The sequence below is a fragment of the Cyanistes caeruleus genome, chromosome 7 (genome assembly GCF_971803275.1).
Source record: "Cyanistes caeruleus chromosome 7, bCyaCae1.hap1.1, whole genome shotgun sequence".
NCBI classification, from domain to species: Eukaryota; Metazoa; Chordata; class Aves; order Passeriformes; family Paridae; genus Cyanistes; species Cyanistes caeruleus.
Window position 1 is genome coordinate 22,176,409 of NC_141707.1, and position 18,226 is coordinate 22,194,634.

Below are 18,226 nucleotides of genomic sequence, written 5' to 3' on the forward strand. Positions count from 1 at the left end.
CCAAGGGCTGGTGAATGAACCGTACTACACGGTGCTGGAAGCGCTCAGGGTTCCTCCAGCAGTACACCTCGCTAGGACTTGTGAAGAATTAAAGCGGGAATTTAGGCTAACTGTGCAAAAAAAAGAGTAACTGATAATAGTATCCCATATGTATGTATTGCAATTCAAAGTTAATTTGTCTTAAAATTAAGGAATGAAAGTTTATGACAAAGCTTAAAGTTGTGAATACCTTCAGAATTAACTAAGACTGGCACTGAAGTATGTATCTCCTTTGATGGGTTTTAATTCAAACTAGTAGACATTTGGGTCAGTAATCACATACATAATGGGAAGTAATGGAAGTTACGTGACTGGCTAATGAGAAGTTTGTTAGAAGTAGAAAACCCAGTGATCTCCTTATGGCTTTCTGTGAAAAAAAAATATTAAAATGTGAAACTGACACCTGTGTGTTCTGAAATCCTGAAGAAGCTGGTGACACCTGTTCAATAAATCAACACTGGCTTCAGCACAGCATGCTTTGTTAAATCTTGCTTTCCTCCCCTATGTTTCAAATTTAACATAATTTTATCTAGCGTTTTTTATTTGGTTTAGGCACTGTTTTATTTTATCCAAATGTACTTCACAAGTCAAAAGTTCAGCACCTTGTAAATGAAAAATCTGTATGATTTACAGAAGTCTCCTTCGTATGAACATGGAATTGTTTTCTACTACAGTTTTCCTCTCAGATGCCTTGGAATTCTTAGGTGAGTTTGCACAAGGCCTGACATTCTTGAAAGAGGTACCTTACGTGCCACCCTTTGAGCTCACCTGACAGGGTTTGGGTCTTGCTCTGTTTTTTGCATGCCTGTGTAAACTGTAACTGGGGTAATCCAGAATTTGTTAGCAGGAGGATACAAAACCTGTCCAAGTTACAAATTCCACAGTTATAAAAATTGTAACATCCAGTTAAAAAAGAAAAAGTTCTTTTTCTGAAACACCACAGACCTGAAATAAATAACTTAGGGTCTGTTCTAGCAGTTTGAATTCCATCTTCATAGGCATCCAATATTTTGGGATGTTACAGACAAAAAGTAAAGACCCCAGACATTTAATAGACAGCTGCAATACGGCTGGTCAGAATTGGTCATGGTAATAGTCTGAATTCTGTTTTTTGGATAGAATATAGAGCAATCTGAGATTGTTATCATTCTTTCTAAATGTCTTTGCTGCTATCAATGATGGTGAGAAAAGGTCCAGAAGGATGACCTGGAGGTATGTGTATTCAACACAAGCAACATACTTGCTGCAAGATACATTAGATTTGTCTCCCAAAACTAATTAATTAATTTTAAATTTATTGTTGTTGCAAAGTAAAAAAAAAAAAAAAAAAAAAAAAAAAATTGTAAAATAAAATAACATTAATTCCAGTACAACAAAGCCCAGCTGTTCTACTTTACCCTTCTGAACTTCAGTCCCTTTGTGCTTTTCCTAGAGAGGGAAAACTTTTCCCCTCTCAGAATGAACTGTAAACATGTTGCTTTATTTAATATGCAGTAGTCAGTATGAACCTTCGACCTTTTCAATTATTATTTTTACTTCCTTTAGAAAGTCTTAACTGGCTGGACTTTTCCCTTTCTCCCTTCGCTTCCCGACAGCTCATGGGAAATGCTGTGCCTCGGGGCATGCGCACAGTGAGTGACAGGGCAGAGGCACGTGGAGCGCAGGGGCCACAGCCGGGCGCCCTTGGAGCCAGCGGTGTCCGGCTGTGGCTCGCAAGCAGGAAGGGTCCCGTGCAAAGGTAAACGGAGAGCTTCTCCTCGGATCGGGTTCTGCAGAGCTGACTCTGGCTCCTCTGCTTCCTCGTTTAACCCCGCCGGGTGGTGGAGTTTGCCGTGTGAGGAGCCCTCACTGAAGGCAGTGCTGGCAGCCGCTACCGCCCCTCGCCGGCCGGCAGTTCGGCCGTGCCCGCCCTCCCGGTGCCTGCCGCCCGCCCGGTGCCTGCCGCCCTCCCGGTGCCTGCCGCCCTCCCGGGGCCTGCCGCCCGCCCGGGGCCTGCCGCCCTCCCGGGGCCTGCCGCCCTCCCGGGGCCTGCCGCCCGCCCGGTGCAGCAGGCGCGCGGGGAGCGCGCCCTCAGAGGTGCCCGCGGCCCCCCTAGGGTGGGAATCGAGTGTGGCGGCGCGGATCGCGCCCTCCTGCGGCGGCTCGGCCCCTTCCCACGCTCTTTTTGGAGCGCTGCTGGGTCAGACGTGCCCGCGGTGACGGAGCGGGCGGTGCGCAGGTGGGAGCGGGCGGGCTCTCCGCGGGAAGCCGCAGCAGCGCCGGCGGTGCGGCGCTAGCGCTGGTACCTGGGGACAGGGGTGTTGTATTGCCCGTGGCTGTGCACACGGGAGCTGAGGGGACTCTGGCAGCGTGGCAGAAACACCCTGAACCGCACAAGCAGCTCTCTTAAGGCTTAGTTGCTTAAATCTCTAATAGTTCTTCTACTTGAGGAGTGGTGGCTGTCCACATTTTCTCCTTTTGGGGAGACTTCTTGGCTCGCTGTGTTTTGTAATAAGCCTTGAAAGTGCTTATTGTGTTTCAACTGATAAAAAATAATTTTAAAGACCTTCCTGTCCTTCTAGTGTGTGTTTCGCATGGTAAGTAGAACACAGAAATAGTTCTTTAAGTGGATATACATTTCTTGGTTTTACTGTACGTAATTGGATGTTTGAAAACATCGAATATTTTCTATTGATAAACTTCTTGAAATATATGACAATTTACTATGATTTAAAATGGTATAAAAGTCTGTGATAAATCACTTGCATCTGCTCAACGGAATAGAGAAATATTTGGAAGCTTCCTGCAAGCTGTATTACAGATCCTGGTTCCCCATAGGGATATGATAGGGGATGCAAGGCCCTTTGCAGCACGAGAGGGGGAAAGGATGTGTCACGTGGATTTACAGGAAACTGAGCCTGAAGGTTTTTATATTTTCTTCAGATATCTACTTTATCCTGACTTCTTGCAGCTTAGTTTGCCACTACTGTAGGAAGTAAAGTCTTCCTAAAGGCAACTACCATGTGGAAAAAATAAAAGCAATATCAGAAAAGTGACTATAAAGCAAATCATTATTTTAAAAATACTTAATATATAGTCTGTGAAAAATTTGTACCTTTTTTTGTATTCTTTTATTTTGCATAGGAAAGAAAAGGTTTCTTATAATAGCAGATCATAAATTAAAACCCATTTGTTTTGACTTTCCTTGTATCTGCTCTAGTGACAGTGACAGTATAGTTCAATATGCTGTATTGCTTTTTGTTTTAAGAAGAGGATTGTACAGATGTCAAAGGAAATCCACCTATATCCATCTTTCTGGAGTGATTTCAGTGCCTTGCACAGGCTGCACAAATAATGTTTTTTCTTCCTCCACAGACCTAGTGAATACTGCTGCCATCACCTTGATAGTGTTGCACTGATGGAATCATGCCTACAGTTGAAGAGCATTCAAGTTTGCTGAAGGTATTGATAATTTTAGTTGTTAATGATTATATCTTCTAAAGCAAGCCTTCTAGACTTTTCCATGATCTCTGAATTGAGGGAATTTGATGAGGCTTCTTTGGTGTACTAAGGCTTTTGTCATTAGTGATTTGTGTACTCCAGCTTGGAATCAATTGTGTAGGTTGTAGAATAAGTAGTTGTTAGCTCTGTGTACAAATTGGGGTATATTCTAAGAAAACAAATGAGTACTTAATAAATTTCATTCAGTAAGACTGCAACTTCCATTATAATTTGGAATCAGGTTGCTTTTCTTTAGTGTAATGGCAGTTTCAGCTGATGATGTGTTGTTGATCAATAATACAAAGGTGATCAATCTTCTCAGCTAGAAGCCAAGTCACTTAATTTTCCCACCAATAGTTGTATTTTCTGGTAGTTCCTGGACCCCAGTTTGGGATTATGGCCTAATGAGAGCAAGGTCACATAGTCATGCAGTGCTGGCATGTGGAAAATCTTCAGCTTTTCCTTCTCAGTAGTAGCATTGATAGCACGTGTGCCCTTTAAAGGCAGTTTTCTAAATTTGAAAACTTAATTTGAAGTGGACTAACTTCATAGTACTTGTGAGCATGTCAGTGTTTCTTGTTGTGAGCTTTTCTATGAGAAGAGTCCAGGCTGTAGGTTCTTCTTAAGTTTAGCTTACTTAGAACATCATAATGTAGAGACACTGATTTTCACTTTTTTATTGTCACTGAAATTAAGTGCTTTGATACTTTCTCATTACAGGTACCTCAGAATTGGCTTCTTCTTAATACAGTGACCATACAGGATCAAAGAAAAATAGTCTTCTGTTTTTAAAATACTTGAGTTTCTTGTTTGTAACAGCATGGTTTACTGTGAAAATTGAAAGAAGAATCTTTCTGGACACTTTAAAGCTAGCTGGTAGGCATAGCAAAATGCTTTGTATGAGGCAGGTTTGCTTGTTTGCACTGAGATGTTACCAGGCTCGGACTCTGTGCAGTGATCTGCTATTGAACCAGATAAATGGCTGCACCCATGAAGATGAAGTGTTCAGCCTTGTTAGAAGGAACAAGGCCAGACTTTCTGAAAAGCATGTGGGAATTGCATTAAATATGCTGTGGCAATTGCAAAAGAAGAGGCCCTTACTCTTAAGGACTAGTGACTATGTAAGAAGTCACTCCCAGTTTCTTACCCTTTGCATTTTGGCAGAAGACAATGTGAAACACATGGAAGATGAGGTGATAGTGGACATCTTATATAGCATCCTGAGGTAAAGAGCATTAAATACATTTTGTATTAGGTAATACAAAGAGAAAGAATTTTGACTACAAAGGTATCTCATAAGGAGACTGTGGTGAGACTGCCCTGCCACACAGCTTCTGTGCTCTTGACTGCGTGATACAGCATAATGTTCTGTGCCTCAGTTCTGGAGACACAGGCAGAACGGATCTGTTTTGAAGTCCCAGTAAATATGTTCTATAATTATGAATTCTGATTATTCATGCATAAATGTTTATAATCTGTTTGAATGGAGGGAATGATAGAAAAGTAAAACATTGTGATAAATAATGAAAGGTCGTATGTCTTATTTCTTTATAACTATTGAAGAATTGTCTTTATTTTGAAGGCTCGATGTTGAACACCATGTTTCTCTAGCAAAAGTGCTTGTTACAGAGGCATGGAAAAGATTAGAAAGGTAAGTATTGTCCTGCCGTGCTTTGTGAAAGGTATAAGTTGTGAGCATGAGTTGCTTCATGTGAGGTTATGTAAGAGTTCTCAAAGAGTATTTATGATTAAAACATAATATGAGTATTTTAAATGTCAGTTGTATTTTTGAAGGTTTTGAAAATTATACATATAGACTTCGGTACACAAATGCTTGAGAGATTCGGACACTGCAACAACAGGGTCCAACACTTGAGATTTTGAAATTTGTTGTCTGTGTAGACTCATGTGTTTGAAGGGAATTGCAGTTTTTCATATTTACAGTTTTATCTCAGTGATTGCTGTCCAGGTCTTAAATGGTTGTTAGAACCATCAATTTTACTAGAAACATTTTGTATTTAAACATTTTCCCTCTGTGGATTTTGTTGCTGTGTTTTGCTTTATTTTATTTTATTTTATTTTTTTTGGTGAGGGGATATTGTAGTTTTCATTCTTTAATCTTGGGATAATGGCAGAACCAAGTCACCAGCATCAGAGAATTGCCTCTTCTGAATATGTGAAGCATCTTGAGAAGTAAATAAATACCGTGTAGCTTGAAAACAAAATTATATTAAAGCAATAAATTGCTCACATTCATTTTATCCATTTGACATCATTGCTTAGAATATACTCTTTATAGATTTCTTGGGCTGGTTAAGTGAAGGACAACTAATTCTTGTAGAACTCCATATACACAACATGCTTTAATAAAAAACACCTAGTTTTTTTTGCTTAGATACTTTGTTTCCTTGTTTTGTAATTTGGCTATAACCTTGGTTTTTATATAATGGTTTAAATAGATTTTTGTCTTTGGTTATTGATTAGAAATAAAAGGTAGATATCCTGTCTGATTGTCTTTAATGTCTTGACAGGCTTAGTTTGCCTGCTCTGTCTAAATTTGCTCTGTGCTTATACAAGCAACACAGGCACTTCAGTCCCGTAACTGGCCAAGTAGCTCATATTGTGGACATGAAACTGGATTCTATACAGGATATAAGGTAACTGTCAGAAACACAAGAAGAAAACTGTTGCAATTACTGATATGTCTTTTCTGAAGACTGTCCCTTTGTTTCAACTGGAGGTTGCTTTGCTTCAGCTGGGGGCTTGTGGGTTGACAAGTGAATGCATTTTCCCAATGACTTTATGAAGAATTTCCTTATAACCAATCTAAATTATTAAAACTACTATTGATTGTTTAGGTTATAAAGATTTAATTAATTTCCACTGTTCTACTTACAATACATCAGATATTTAGAATCAACTTTATCCTGGTTATAAACATGGACTTTTTTTTGATACTTTAGCAGCTATTGACTCACCAGAAGATGTGTTTCTCCCTTGACATTAATAGTTTCTCTACTATGACATGGCTTTGTAAACAGCAGTAAGGGGTTTTAAAGCAATATTGTGTTTATTTATCTTCAGAGCATTGTTTTTCTGGTCAAGTTGAATGAATAAATTCTCTTGCTAGCATGTCTAGCACATTACCTTCATATTTAAACTACTTAAAACATAGCCCTAGTCGAAGAAGAACAAGCTCATTTTTATCTTGTTTCTGTTCCCCTGGGGCTGTTACAGCAAAGCCTTTTCTTTCTTTTTTCTGTTTTATATAGCAGTCCCAAAACTGATTCTTTCAGATGTGAGTAGCCTGCTTATGAAACTCCTTGAATAGGACTGCATTTCTTCACTGAAATTACTTTCTCTGTGGTCATAAGTTTTATTCCCTTAGGAAGGGATTCTTTCTTTAGGAGTGACAATGACTCTTCTCCTCATTCTGTCAGTTCTTAATTGTTTGGGCTTCTTTAGTGTCTATTGAACATTAAAGATAATTTTGCAAATATGAATCAAGCAAATCAGGGTCTCGCTTTAGGCAAATGCTTTTATCATGTGTAACTCTGTAAAAGATGGCTGAAAAGTTCGAATCATTTCAGAAGTTCACCGAAAGCAGAATTTTTACTTTAGTAGTATAAATGGTTTTTGCTCATACATTTTTTCTGCATTAGATTTAAAATTATATTTGCACAGAAGCCAACAACACCTCAGCTACCATTCCTTTCTTTGTGTACTTTATTTAATAAATCTAAAATGTATTGCTTACTATGTTTGATGTGTAAATGTAAAACCTTTTGAATTTTTTAGGATCTTGTCAGTTTTGATGATCAGCATATCGGAAGTGATCACAGAGAGTTTTCGGGATCGATTAATACACAAGGCTGAACAGCTCTTAGAAGAAAACAATGACATCCACTTCAACTATGCCAGAAGAATACTGCAGTTTCTCCAAAATGTTAAACTGAGATATCATCCATTGCTAGAAAAATGCAACAAGATTTTCCTTGAAAGTGCCTCACATCTTGATATATACAGTATTAGTCATATTTTTGGATTGTATGAGCATCTGGGTTTTGACAATGCTGAATTCCGTTTGATTGCTAAACAGTTTCTATCTGAAGCTATAGATGATTATTGTGATCCTGAAACATTTGCAAAATTATTTTTTTCTCTTGGGCCTATGGCAGGATCTGAGGTTAGAGAAAGGTAAGTTTATTAATCATTTTGTCTTATTTATGACATACCTATTCTTGCGTAAAAATTAAAAATGTACCAGTGTTGGAGGAATTTCTGAGCCCATCTGTGAGCTGAGCCTTCGGTTTCCTGGCTGTAACATTGTAGCAATGAATGATTTCATCATGGAAGCATCATCAAAGCAGTATGTTTTATTAAGAAATTGCATCAGATCCATCAGTCAAGGGGGGCATGAATGCTGTTATGCAAGGCCATCCTGTAGCTCTGTCTCAGGCTACAGCCTTCCTTTCACATTGTCTGGTAGTAAAAACCTTTCTGTCTTTCTCCTGAGAAATACATGCAGTGATATGTGTTGCTTTTTCCTTTTTAAGACTCTTGGTAGCTGAAGAAGCCTGAGTCTCGTCCTATACCAGATTGCTGACATCCCATTCTTTATGAAAGACCATCATCAGGGAACACTTCAGCATTTGTTTAGAGCATAGTATTGTATGACAGATTTTTTTTTCCTCTTCTTGTTTTTCTTGTGCCACAAAATCTTGTTTGGGGGTGTTATTACACATGGGTTACTCAAAGCCTGTAGTTCTAGGCAAAATTTCCTGTATTAATTACAATGATTCATATTTTCATACTTTTCTTAATGAAAATTTCCTTTATTCAGAGATTTGGACATGCTGCAAGTCTGTGTTGGTTTTGCCATAGCTGATTTGGTTCCAAAAACTTTTCTTAATTTTTTAAAAATTTGTATTGTTTGTGATAAACACTAACTTTAATTACCACAGAACCAGTTCAGTTCATGTTTGATTCTGTTATCTGTAGCTTGCTGATTGATCATTAATTATTTTGTGTCTTTGAGTACCTTCCCTACTTCTTGTCTGCTTCTAGAATTGTTGGACTTGCTGGTTTCTAACATCAGAACAATGTGCACTTATCCAACACACTATCACCCCTTTATCTGTGCTAGACAGACTGACTGTTTAGTTGGAAAGTCCACAGAACAAAAGTTTCTAGTTTGAGAGGATTTTGCTTCCAGAAGTATTCTTCGATTCTTTTCCTCATAGGTTAAGAAAATGGCTGCAATCTTTGCCAGAGATTTTAAACTGTTTTTCATTGGAAAATATGTCTTTTCCTCTTTAGGTTGCTAGTAACTGCAGTACACATGGCAGAGGAATTTAGCAGTCACCAAGTATTGATGATACTGAAGACTATGCAGAAAATGAAATGCAGAAATTCTCATCTACTCAAAAAGTAATTTTTTCTGATATTCCTAGGAAGTTGTATTCTCTGGGTAAACTTCCATTTAGTGTGGAAAATGATGACATACCCAGTAAGTTAGGAGCAGCGGGTGCATCACTTGCACACAAGTGCTTATACACTCTAAGTTTTGGCTATTACAAATTTTAGAATATTGCAGCTTGACCTAGGAGTAATTGAGGCAATTTAGGGATTTCAAAGAAAGGCATTTCACCCTTTACCAATTTACTGTTGTATAGTATCTAATCTGTCGTAGAGTATCTGTCTAATTTACAAATACGTGATCCCATTGCACTAAACTTAGCCTCTAACAATTACTGTAAACTCATGAGAGTGCAAATGAAATGTAGTAAGTTGTAAAGAACATGACCTGTCTTGGATATTCTGTTACCTTTGTGAAGTGTTTGTTCAAAAGTCATTGAGTCCTATTTTTGACTATTAAAGCTTGTGTTTTTAAGAACTTGGACCACATTTTCTGCAGTTTTGAACTGAAAACTGTTTATAGAGAGAGGTAGTGTCTGTCATACAGTGAATGGAAAAGAAGTTGATGTTTTGGGCACAGAAGATGTAGCATTAGATATGTCAGAGATAGAGCAGAGTTAAGTGCAGGTTGTGAACAGTTATTGAAGGTAGTTGTATGAATCAAATAGACACTTGAAAGAAAAAGAACATACTTGTGTCCAGTGCAGCAAAGGGATACTGAAAGGCAGATCAGGTGAATTAATGCCTTTTCTTCTAGAGTCTTACTGTCTAAAGGTCTTAAGGTATTACCTTTCCCTACAAATCTATCCCCCTCTGCAGCTTTAGACCAACACAGCTGTAGCAACCACTGTTATCTGAGTGCAGTGGTGCTGAGGCTGATGATGCCGTTCTAGTTTATTATGTTCTTGGTCCAGTTCAGATTTAACTGATTGTGAAATCTGCAACAGAAATTAGTAGTGTGAAGTAGCTGATTTGTTGTGATGAGGACTTCAATTTTGCAATTCAGTAAGTGGAGAGAGGCTGCTCTGTTTTAAGTGGAATAGTGTCAAAATTGGTGTGGAGAGGAGTGCAGGTGTGTGAAACCCTCCACACAGGTACTGTGCACCACAGAACATCCCATTTTCATGTGGCATGTTGGAGTTTGCAGTATCTTTTATATTAGCCTAATACCATGTAATCTTTTCCTCTTTTTTATTCAGAATGGCTTCTGCTGTGCACAAACACTTGGATAGCTACCATGTGTTACAGTTGGTAAAGTTAACACAGTGCTTGGTGGTATTGCATTGCCAAGATCTGGAGCTGTTTGCCAAACTAAAAATGTTACTATTAGGGTAAGTGTGTATTCTTGGAAATGCAGCTATTTCAGTTTTAAACAGTTCTCTGCTTAAGATTTTAAATAGCAGTCTAAGATGTTAGTGATTTGTTCCCATAAAATATGAAAAGCAACAAACTGTTACAAATATTTTATTCCATTAAACAGGTAAATCAGAGGATGCAAAGCAGATATTGTCTTGACTATAGACCCAACAGTATCTGCTAATATATATGATACCTTTTAAAAATATTTTTCCCCTTTTTCTTTTGACCACTGTAATATAATGAAATGACAATAAATTTTGATTGGTATTTGATAGGATGGATAGGTATTAATATTGTATTTGATGTTTAACAGAAGAAGTAATGAAAAAGAGACAGAACATCTTGGTTGGGACAAGTGAAAGTGTGACACAGAAGTACTCTTTTGATTGAAGAACTGATCAGTTAGTTAGGCTTGTACAGAACAATAGAAAGTAGCCAAGAAGAGGTCTTGCTTTCATTGCTCAGCCTCTATGGGAATGTAATGCCTTGGCTGTTTATTTTTTTTTTTTTGGTGGATAATGTCTTAATGTTCCTCAGGCACCTCAAAACCTGGTGCTCCTTAGGACAGAAATCACAGAAATTAATCAGGCCCATAAACCCACTGATAACCTTGACAAATGTGGACTTTCTGGCCTTACTAAGAACTGTGTTTGTCAGTAACAGTTGGAGCCTCACCATCTGACTGAGCTGCTCATTGTCTTCTTCCCCTTTTTCAGTTTTGAATAAATTAGAAGGAAGAAGTTAATCTCACTGAAAAAAAAGATATGCAGATTTCTGCCAAGTCATTAATATTCTTCTTATTTTATATTTGATGTGCAGCTTTTGACTTCTAAATTAGAAGTTTCAAGCATTTTTTTGTTTTGTTTGAACACTTGCACTTTGTCACAACTGATGGACTTTTTATTTTTCTCTCTCTTCCAGTTATTTAAAATCTAGTGTGATACCTGCTGATACTGCAGCCATAATTCGTGTTCTGACCATGCTTCCTTCTTTTCAAGTGGAGGAAATGATTATAAACAAAGCAGCAGCAGTTTTGCCTCAATGCAGACTCATTTGAATTGCATTTCTACAGCTCTTGTTAAGTGGAATCATCATGGCCAGTTGCACTGGCAAAACAGTTCTGAGCTATGTGCCAAGCTTCTGCAAAAACTAAATGACTGTGGATTTCAGAGGCTTCAGAAAGCCAACAACTTAAATCTTCTGTTGGAAGAACTTCCATATGTGAATGGAAAGTGGTTTGAACAAGTTCTGAATGAGGAAACTCTGGCCATGTTTCAGCGCTTGATAGATCAAATAACATGGGCAAACGTTTTACCCTTGTCTTTTTTTTCTCATAAAATCAGACCACCGTTGTCCTGCATTATTTGACAGAATAGCTTCTGTGACTGTTGAAAATATAAACAAGGTATCACAATTTTTCTTTCTGTCTACTGTGAGTTATTCAGTGAGAAAGGACAGGTTAGTAGTTGATATGTTTCAGAGCACAATCCACACATTTTTAAGAGTTTTCTTCAGTGTACATGATTTGGAGATCATCTTTTTTTTGTGATCACTTAAAGCTGTTTTACTTCTATGTATATAAATTTGCACTTATCGTTAATTCTCAATTCTTTTTTATTGTTCACTCAGTGTTAGATTAGCCATAATCCTTTACATTCAGCTTTACATTTGACCATCTTAATTTTTTTTAAACTTGTTTATAAATAGTCACATCACATGGTGGATATTTTAACAGTACAGCGTTGTGGGGATTTCCCCAATATCCTGTCTATTTGAACCAAAATTGTTCTTTTTTTCTTACTCTCTCTTTTCTCATTCTCAATCTGGTGTTCATATAAATCTTCAATTTTATTCTGTTGCAGTTTAGTTTCTTAAAGCAAACATTTAATGCAAAACCTTCTTAAAAGGTTCTTTAAGTATATAGAAACACTTGGATCATGTACATGAAATAAATTTTTAGTTGTGGCTGCAATTTCAACTGTCGCTACATTTTTTTTTATTATTATTTTCTCCAGGAAAAGTTGACTAAAGAAAAAAATTAGAAAATATTTCATCTATTCTTAAATCTCCAAATTCTGAATTAATTATAAAACATTTCTTTACTATAAAACAGTATCAGGGTATTTTGTGGTGACTTGATTTAGGATGTCTTTTTTTTTCAGATTCCCCCCTCTGAAATCTATTTTATTCTCTTCCTTTTCTCTGCTTTGAATTATGACCCTCCTGACAATGAAGAATTCTTTAAGAGTTGTATCCAACATCTTACTTCTAACTTGAGTAAGTGCAATAGACAAAGATTTTTACTGAATGAAAATGGCAATAGAATGGTACTTTTGCTAAGCAAAGTAAAGGTAAGTATGTTACTACTAATTCTCCTAACCCTTAACTCTGGGGTTAAACCATGACAAATATTCAATTTGGGTTTTGTTTCATTCCATTAAAAATGACTGTTGATAAGGGACTAGCAAAGGATTTTTGGCATAGTAAAATGTAAGTGAAAATTCTGATTAATTTACTGTGTTGTTATTGGATAGAATTCTTGTGTTCCCCAAGGAGTTATCATTTTTGAGCTACATTTTGTGATTCATCACAAAGAAATAGTTAAAATTGTAGAGGAAATGTGTATGGATTTGTGTTGTATATTAGAGAGAAAATCAGATGATTTGAGAGGCCAGGGAAAGGGCACTGCAAATCCTTTCAAATCGTCATGTGTTAATAGGAGTTTCTCTCTGGTTTTTCAAGGTCATATTGAAACTTATCACTTGGTGCTGCTTGGTCATGTTTTGGCAATGGCTGGGTATTTTCCTCCAGTTCTGATAACAACGATATTTAATGTTTCTTTCCTAAGCAAATTGGATGCTCAACTTAAAGGTAGCTATCTAGCTTATGATGAATTTGATTGTGTAGCATTTGGCATAAAATGCAGTTTGGACTTAATATATGACTTAAGATACAGAATTACTCTTTAAATTATTCTGGTTTTGGGAAAGACATCCTCTATATAATATAGTCCTAATTTGAGTGCTAAATGGGAAGGAATGGACAAAAATCTGTTCTTTGTTTTAAAAGTACAGGCCTGTATTGCAGACAGGAGAAAGTAATATAAAACAAATTTTATAGTAAACTTATTGCACTCAGTATTTAATAATTCTTCAATTTTATTGGAAATAATATTACCTTACTGTGGTGTTTATTACTAGAAATAGTCACAAAGCTAAAGCAGTAATGTGGGATTCTTGTCTGCAAGAATCCCACATGTATCCTACCTGTCTCTTCTCTAAGTAAGAGCCCGAGTGTTTGACTGTTTCATTGCTCTCTGCCTCTACATTGTTCATTATTAATGTACTCTTGCCATTTTGTCCTCAACTACTTAATTAAATTTGCACAATAGAAGCAATTTCTATCTTCTGTCTTGCTGTTTTTCTTAATGTTGAGCAGAATTGTGGTTTTTAAATTTATTTTCTTAAGGATTTTGAGAACCTTTCTAAAATTCTGTCACGTGACTTTTATAAATGCCATAGTATACAGATATTTCCATTTCTAGTAAAAAATTCAGAGGCTACCATTTAGTTCAATCTGTTAGATTTTTCACATTCCAGTTCACACATTTCTGTGTATTGTGTTTTTTAAACCAGTCCTGCTTGATACAGTGAAGCAGAGGGTCGACTCAAGCCTCATGAAATTGAACAGAGCAGTCTGTCTGGAATGCCCAGAGTTTCACATCCCTTGGTTTCATGAGCCATACCGCCAACGTGTCTTTCGTAACAGTACGTAATTTAGGAATGACAGGAAAAACTGCACTTGTTACTCATAGTAGCCAATTTTTTTAACGATATACTAGATGTTTCTTCTAAAACCGTCATGCTGACGCTAGCATACAATAGAAGGCACATCCTTTCTGCTGAGCATGTATTCTTGGAAAGTGAAATCACTTCATAGTACAAGTGGGAGAAAACTGGTTTTCCTTGTGAGAATTAATGTAATAGACATGGGATATTTCTGCAGAATAATTAAAATTTAAATACCAGAAACAGTATATGTGGCATGAAGGATGGAAAGGCAGGAAGAGGATCATGTTCTACTGGAGGAGATGGGTCATTTTGCTCTCTGTTCACTTACAAAGCTGTTTTGACTTAGATTTTTCAAGGTAAATATTTTTACTGCCTCCTTTTGAACTTGATCCTCCCTTCTTCCTCACAAGAATCAAGACCAATCAGGGATGAGAGATAAAGTAGGCTAGTGTTCAAGTGTAGCAGCTGAGATCTTTCAGAGTAGTGATCAATCCTTCTAATGCAAACACAGTATCTCCTCCACTAATTCTCCTGGGGAGATCTGCTTTGATATTCATAGTACTCAGCTACTTTGTCTCTAAAACTGATGTTTAATGGAGCAAGTTGTTAATCTGCAATGGACAGTGAAGTGGCAGATAGTGTGGTACGGCTATAATAAACACAAGGTGAGTAAATACATGTCTAAACATAATAAAAAGCAAACAAACTCCACCAGGCGAAACCTAAAACTTAAGTTTTTGTAGTATGTGAATGAAAAAATCCTGGGATGTAAAGTCTGGATTTGAAATTTACTTAATAGAATGCACCTGCCACTTTCTAGCTAAAATATGATCACTTTGTTTCTGAATTATGATAGAATAACGCTTGGGATCTGTGGAAAATATTTAATTCAGTAGCCTGGCTGTCAAAAATACAAGGTCTCAAAACACTATTTTCAGAATTTTGTCTGTGGAAGTTTTGATGTATGAATTCTTTATTTTGTCTTTGTAGGTACAAGCCGAATAAATCCACAGCAACAGCATATTCACAGAATGCTGACAGAGATCTTAGGAGGGAGCAATTACTCAAGAATGTCTGTTGTCACACCGTACTACTATGAAATAGGTGAGAAGTTAACACCCTAAAAATTGTTATGGAGTCCTTTTGTATCACTGTTATCACCAAGATTAGGAAGCTTCTGGTGGCCCCGAGATAACACAAGATACTGCAAAGAAGAAATTGTTGTATAAAATACAGTTTCTAAAAAGTTCTTTACAGTATAAATAATGTTTGGTATCTCTAATTATGGCTATCAGTTTTTCTAGAAGTCAACACTGTACAGGTCAAATTTTTTTTTTTAGTTTGTCAGTAAACAGGTTTGTTTTGTTTTCTGGCAGATTTTGAGTGTGTCCTGGATGTAAATAAAAAGCCTCTTTCCTATATGGCTCAGAATGTACCTCTGAATGGTGTGGGGGGAATACACTTTAGACATGACATCAAGGATGAAAGGAGAAAGGCTCTGCCACCGGGAGCTCAAAGGTCAGTATATTGAATTCTTGTATATTAGCTCTTCCAAGCTTACATCCAGTTTAGACCAGGTTTTTGATGCTCATGTCCTAATGTTCTGTTCCTTTTTCCAAAGTCTAATGAGATTTAGCCTTCTGGAGTGTGGTGGGTTAGCAGCAGCTGCTGCCTCCCATTTGCATGGCATGGCTCATGTCCCTGCAGTGTGACAGGGGAGAGAACGTGGAGCAGAACAGCAAGGAAGAAAACTCCTGGGTTGCAATTAAGACAGTTAAATAAGTGCAGGGAAAAAAAAGGGGGGAGGGGGAAACAAAGCAATCAGTGGCCATGCAGCCAGTCACCTACAGCAGACCTGTGGCTAAAGTCCCCTCTGCTTTACTGCTGAGCATAATGCGTGGTGTGAAATAGCATCTTAGGCAGCTGAGGTTCCCTCCCAGCTGCTTCCTTTCCCAAGCTCTTGTCAATGAGCCCTATGCATTGTGAGTGGAGCGGGAGAAACAGGGAAGGCCTTGATGCTGTGCAAGCACTTTTCAGCAGTAGCCAAGATATTGGTGTGTTATTAACAGTTCTGGTCACAAGTTCTGGTCACAGCACCATAAGAACTGGTATGCAGAAAAGTACCTCCATCCCAGCCAAACCCAGTACAGGTTCTTGAAATGTGTTTCATGAGATTGGAATACTGTTTTCCTCCCACCTCTTCAAATGTAAGCCTTGAAAATGCTGGTTAGTTGTTTTTACCATTGGAATAAAAACAGATGCAGGGAGGAATTGCTTTTTCTGAATTCAAGTATCTCTAGATAAATAGGAGGAAAATGTTTTGTCTGTTTCCAGGGAGTTGTTTAATTTTTATTTTCTGAGAATTGTCAGGTTTATCTAGTCTTGCTGCAACTATAAATAAATACTGAACTATCACTTCTTGCAATTCAGGTAGGACCTGAAAGTAAATGCACATTTTTACTGTTTGCAGAATTGCTTTGGAATTTCTTGATTCAAAATCTTTTAGCAAAGATTATTCACGTCATCTGAAAGGAGAACCTGCAGTGAAAAAGCGACACCTGGAGATGCTGGGGTACCGAGTAGTTCAGGCGAGCAGTCAGCAACACTTCGTGTCCTTTCTGCATTGTATCAGCATTGCAAAATGATCATTTCCTGTGCAACAGGTTTAGAGATGGTTTTATCTTTAAAAGCACCTACTGGGAGAGAGCAATTCTTTTATTTAGGGGGGAAATTCTAAGCTGTTCTCTAAATGGTGTGAGGACTTCATGGATCTCACACCTTCTCTGAAAGAAGGTGAAGCAAAACTCTAGTCAAAAGGTCCCAGTCTGACCTTACCGCAGGCAAACTAGCAATCTCTTTGTAGCCTGAGTAAAGGAGAAAAAGTGAAATGAGAGTTTCAGCTCAATTTCACTGAAGATTTCTATGGTAGAAAAAGATTGAGCATACCCTCTTTGAGTAGTAAGACAATTTTGGCAGCTGCCAGATAGGATATGGATGCTGTTTGTCTGCTGCAGTGATAGTGCTGTGACAGGGAACACTAGAGGCCAGAGATAATTCACCACCAGCACTGAAACATTTGGGAAATGGAGACTCATTAATGTGGAGGCTCCTATATATTTAATTACTCAACTAACCTAATTTTAGCTAGAATTCTTCTTTAAGATTAAATTTTGTTGGTTAGGTTTTTTTTAAACAGAATCATCAACCTTTCTCGTGTATCTACTGATACACCATTCCAGTCTGATACATTAGCATTAAAAAGTACAATACCCTTTGATTTTTCTCTCAGTTTGGGTTTTAAAAGAGGGGAGTGTGTAATGGAGTTGTCACAGCCTGTATTGTGTGAATATGTGTTTTATGTCTCTGCAACTATGCTGCTTTTTGGAAGCAGACTGACTGTACTTAGATAAAGAAGAATCTTGCAATAAGAAATGGATCTTTTCATTCATAGAGTAAGCCAGGCTTTTGAAGTATCAAGTGGTAAGTATCTTCAAGTGAAGAACAGATATCGGAAAGCCTTTTATTTTTTCTTATATGGTATGTGGTTTATACCAATGTTAAAAGTCAGTTTGTACCATCCTGTTCTACAGATTCCTCACTTCGAATGGAATTCTATGGTTCTGTCAACAAAAGGTGAACAGCTGGAATACCTGAGGCAGCAGCTGTATGGAATACAGTGATATAAGACATGCAGTCTAAAGTACTTTCATAAAAAGTTCATGTACCATCAAACATCTTGTAATCCTGGAATACTTTTTCAAAAATCTCTATCTGTATCAGCTGGATCAAGGCTTGCCAAAGTCATCAGGTGTAAAGACATTTAACCCTCAATTTATTAGGGATTGCAAAAGGCAGGTCACAGTGGGCTGTGAAGATGTGATAAGGATACTTAGAATTTCTCATTATCTGCAAGCTATTACGAGCAAAGGAATCTGGCAGTTTTGCAATCAAATTACATTATTATCTCCTAAATCAATAGCACAGAGGCTTAGCCAGACATAAAACTCTCCACAGAAAAAGTTGCAAATACTATTGACTAGGAGAGTGGAGTCAGCAATCTACTAGAAACTATGTCTGTCCTCCAGCATGTGCCAGAATGAACAGTTAGGAATCGAGCAGTATCTCTACTCTGAAACCAA

At 37.5% G+C, this 18,226-nt stretch overlaps 1 protein-coding gene across 1 annotated transcript; it reads left to right on the top strand.

Moving 5' to 3' along the window:
• Positions 1 to 2,227: 2,227 nt before the first annotated feature.
• On the top strand, positions 2,228 to 17,819 carry FASTKD1 (FAST kinase domains 1). The gene is given in 18 exon segments (XM_023931042.2): positions 2,228 to 2,615; positions 3,394 to 3,480; positions 4,240 to 4,744; positions 5,102 to 5,170; positions 6,051 to 6,176; positions 7,318 to 7,716; positions 8,839 to 8,949; positions 10,137 to 10,268; positions 11,218 to 11,342; positions 11,345 to 11,619; positions 11,621 to 11,701; positions 12,459 to 12,573; positions 13,039 to 13,167; positions 13,932 to 14,063; positions 15,078 to 15,191; positions 15,464 to 15,605; positions 16,558 to 16,675; positions 17,678 to 17,819. Coding segments are annotated over 16 exon segments (2,493 nt in total). The 5' UTR covers positions 2,228 to 2,615; positions 3,394 to 3,480; positions 4,240 to 4,409; the 3' UTR covers positions 17,768 to 17,819.
• The last annotated feature ends 407 nt before the right edge of the window (positions 17,820 to 18,226 follow it).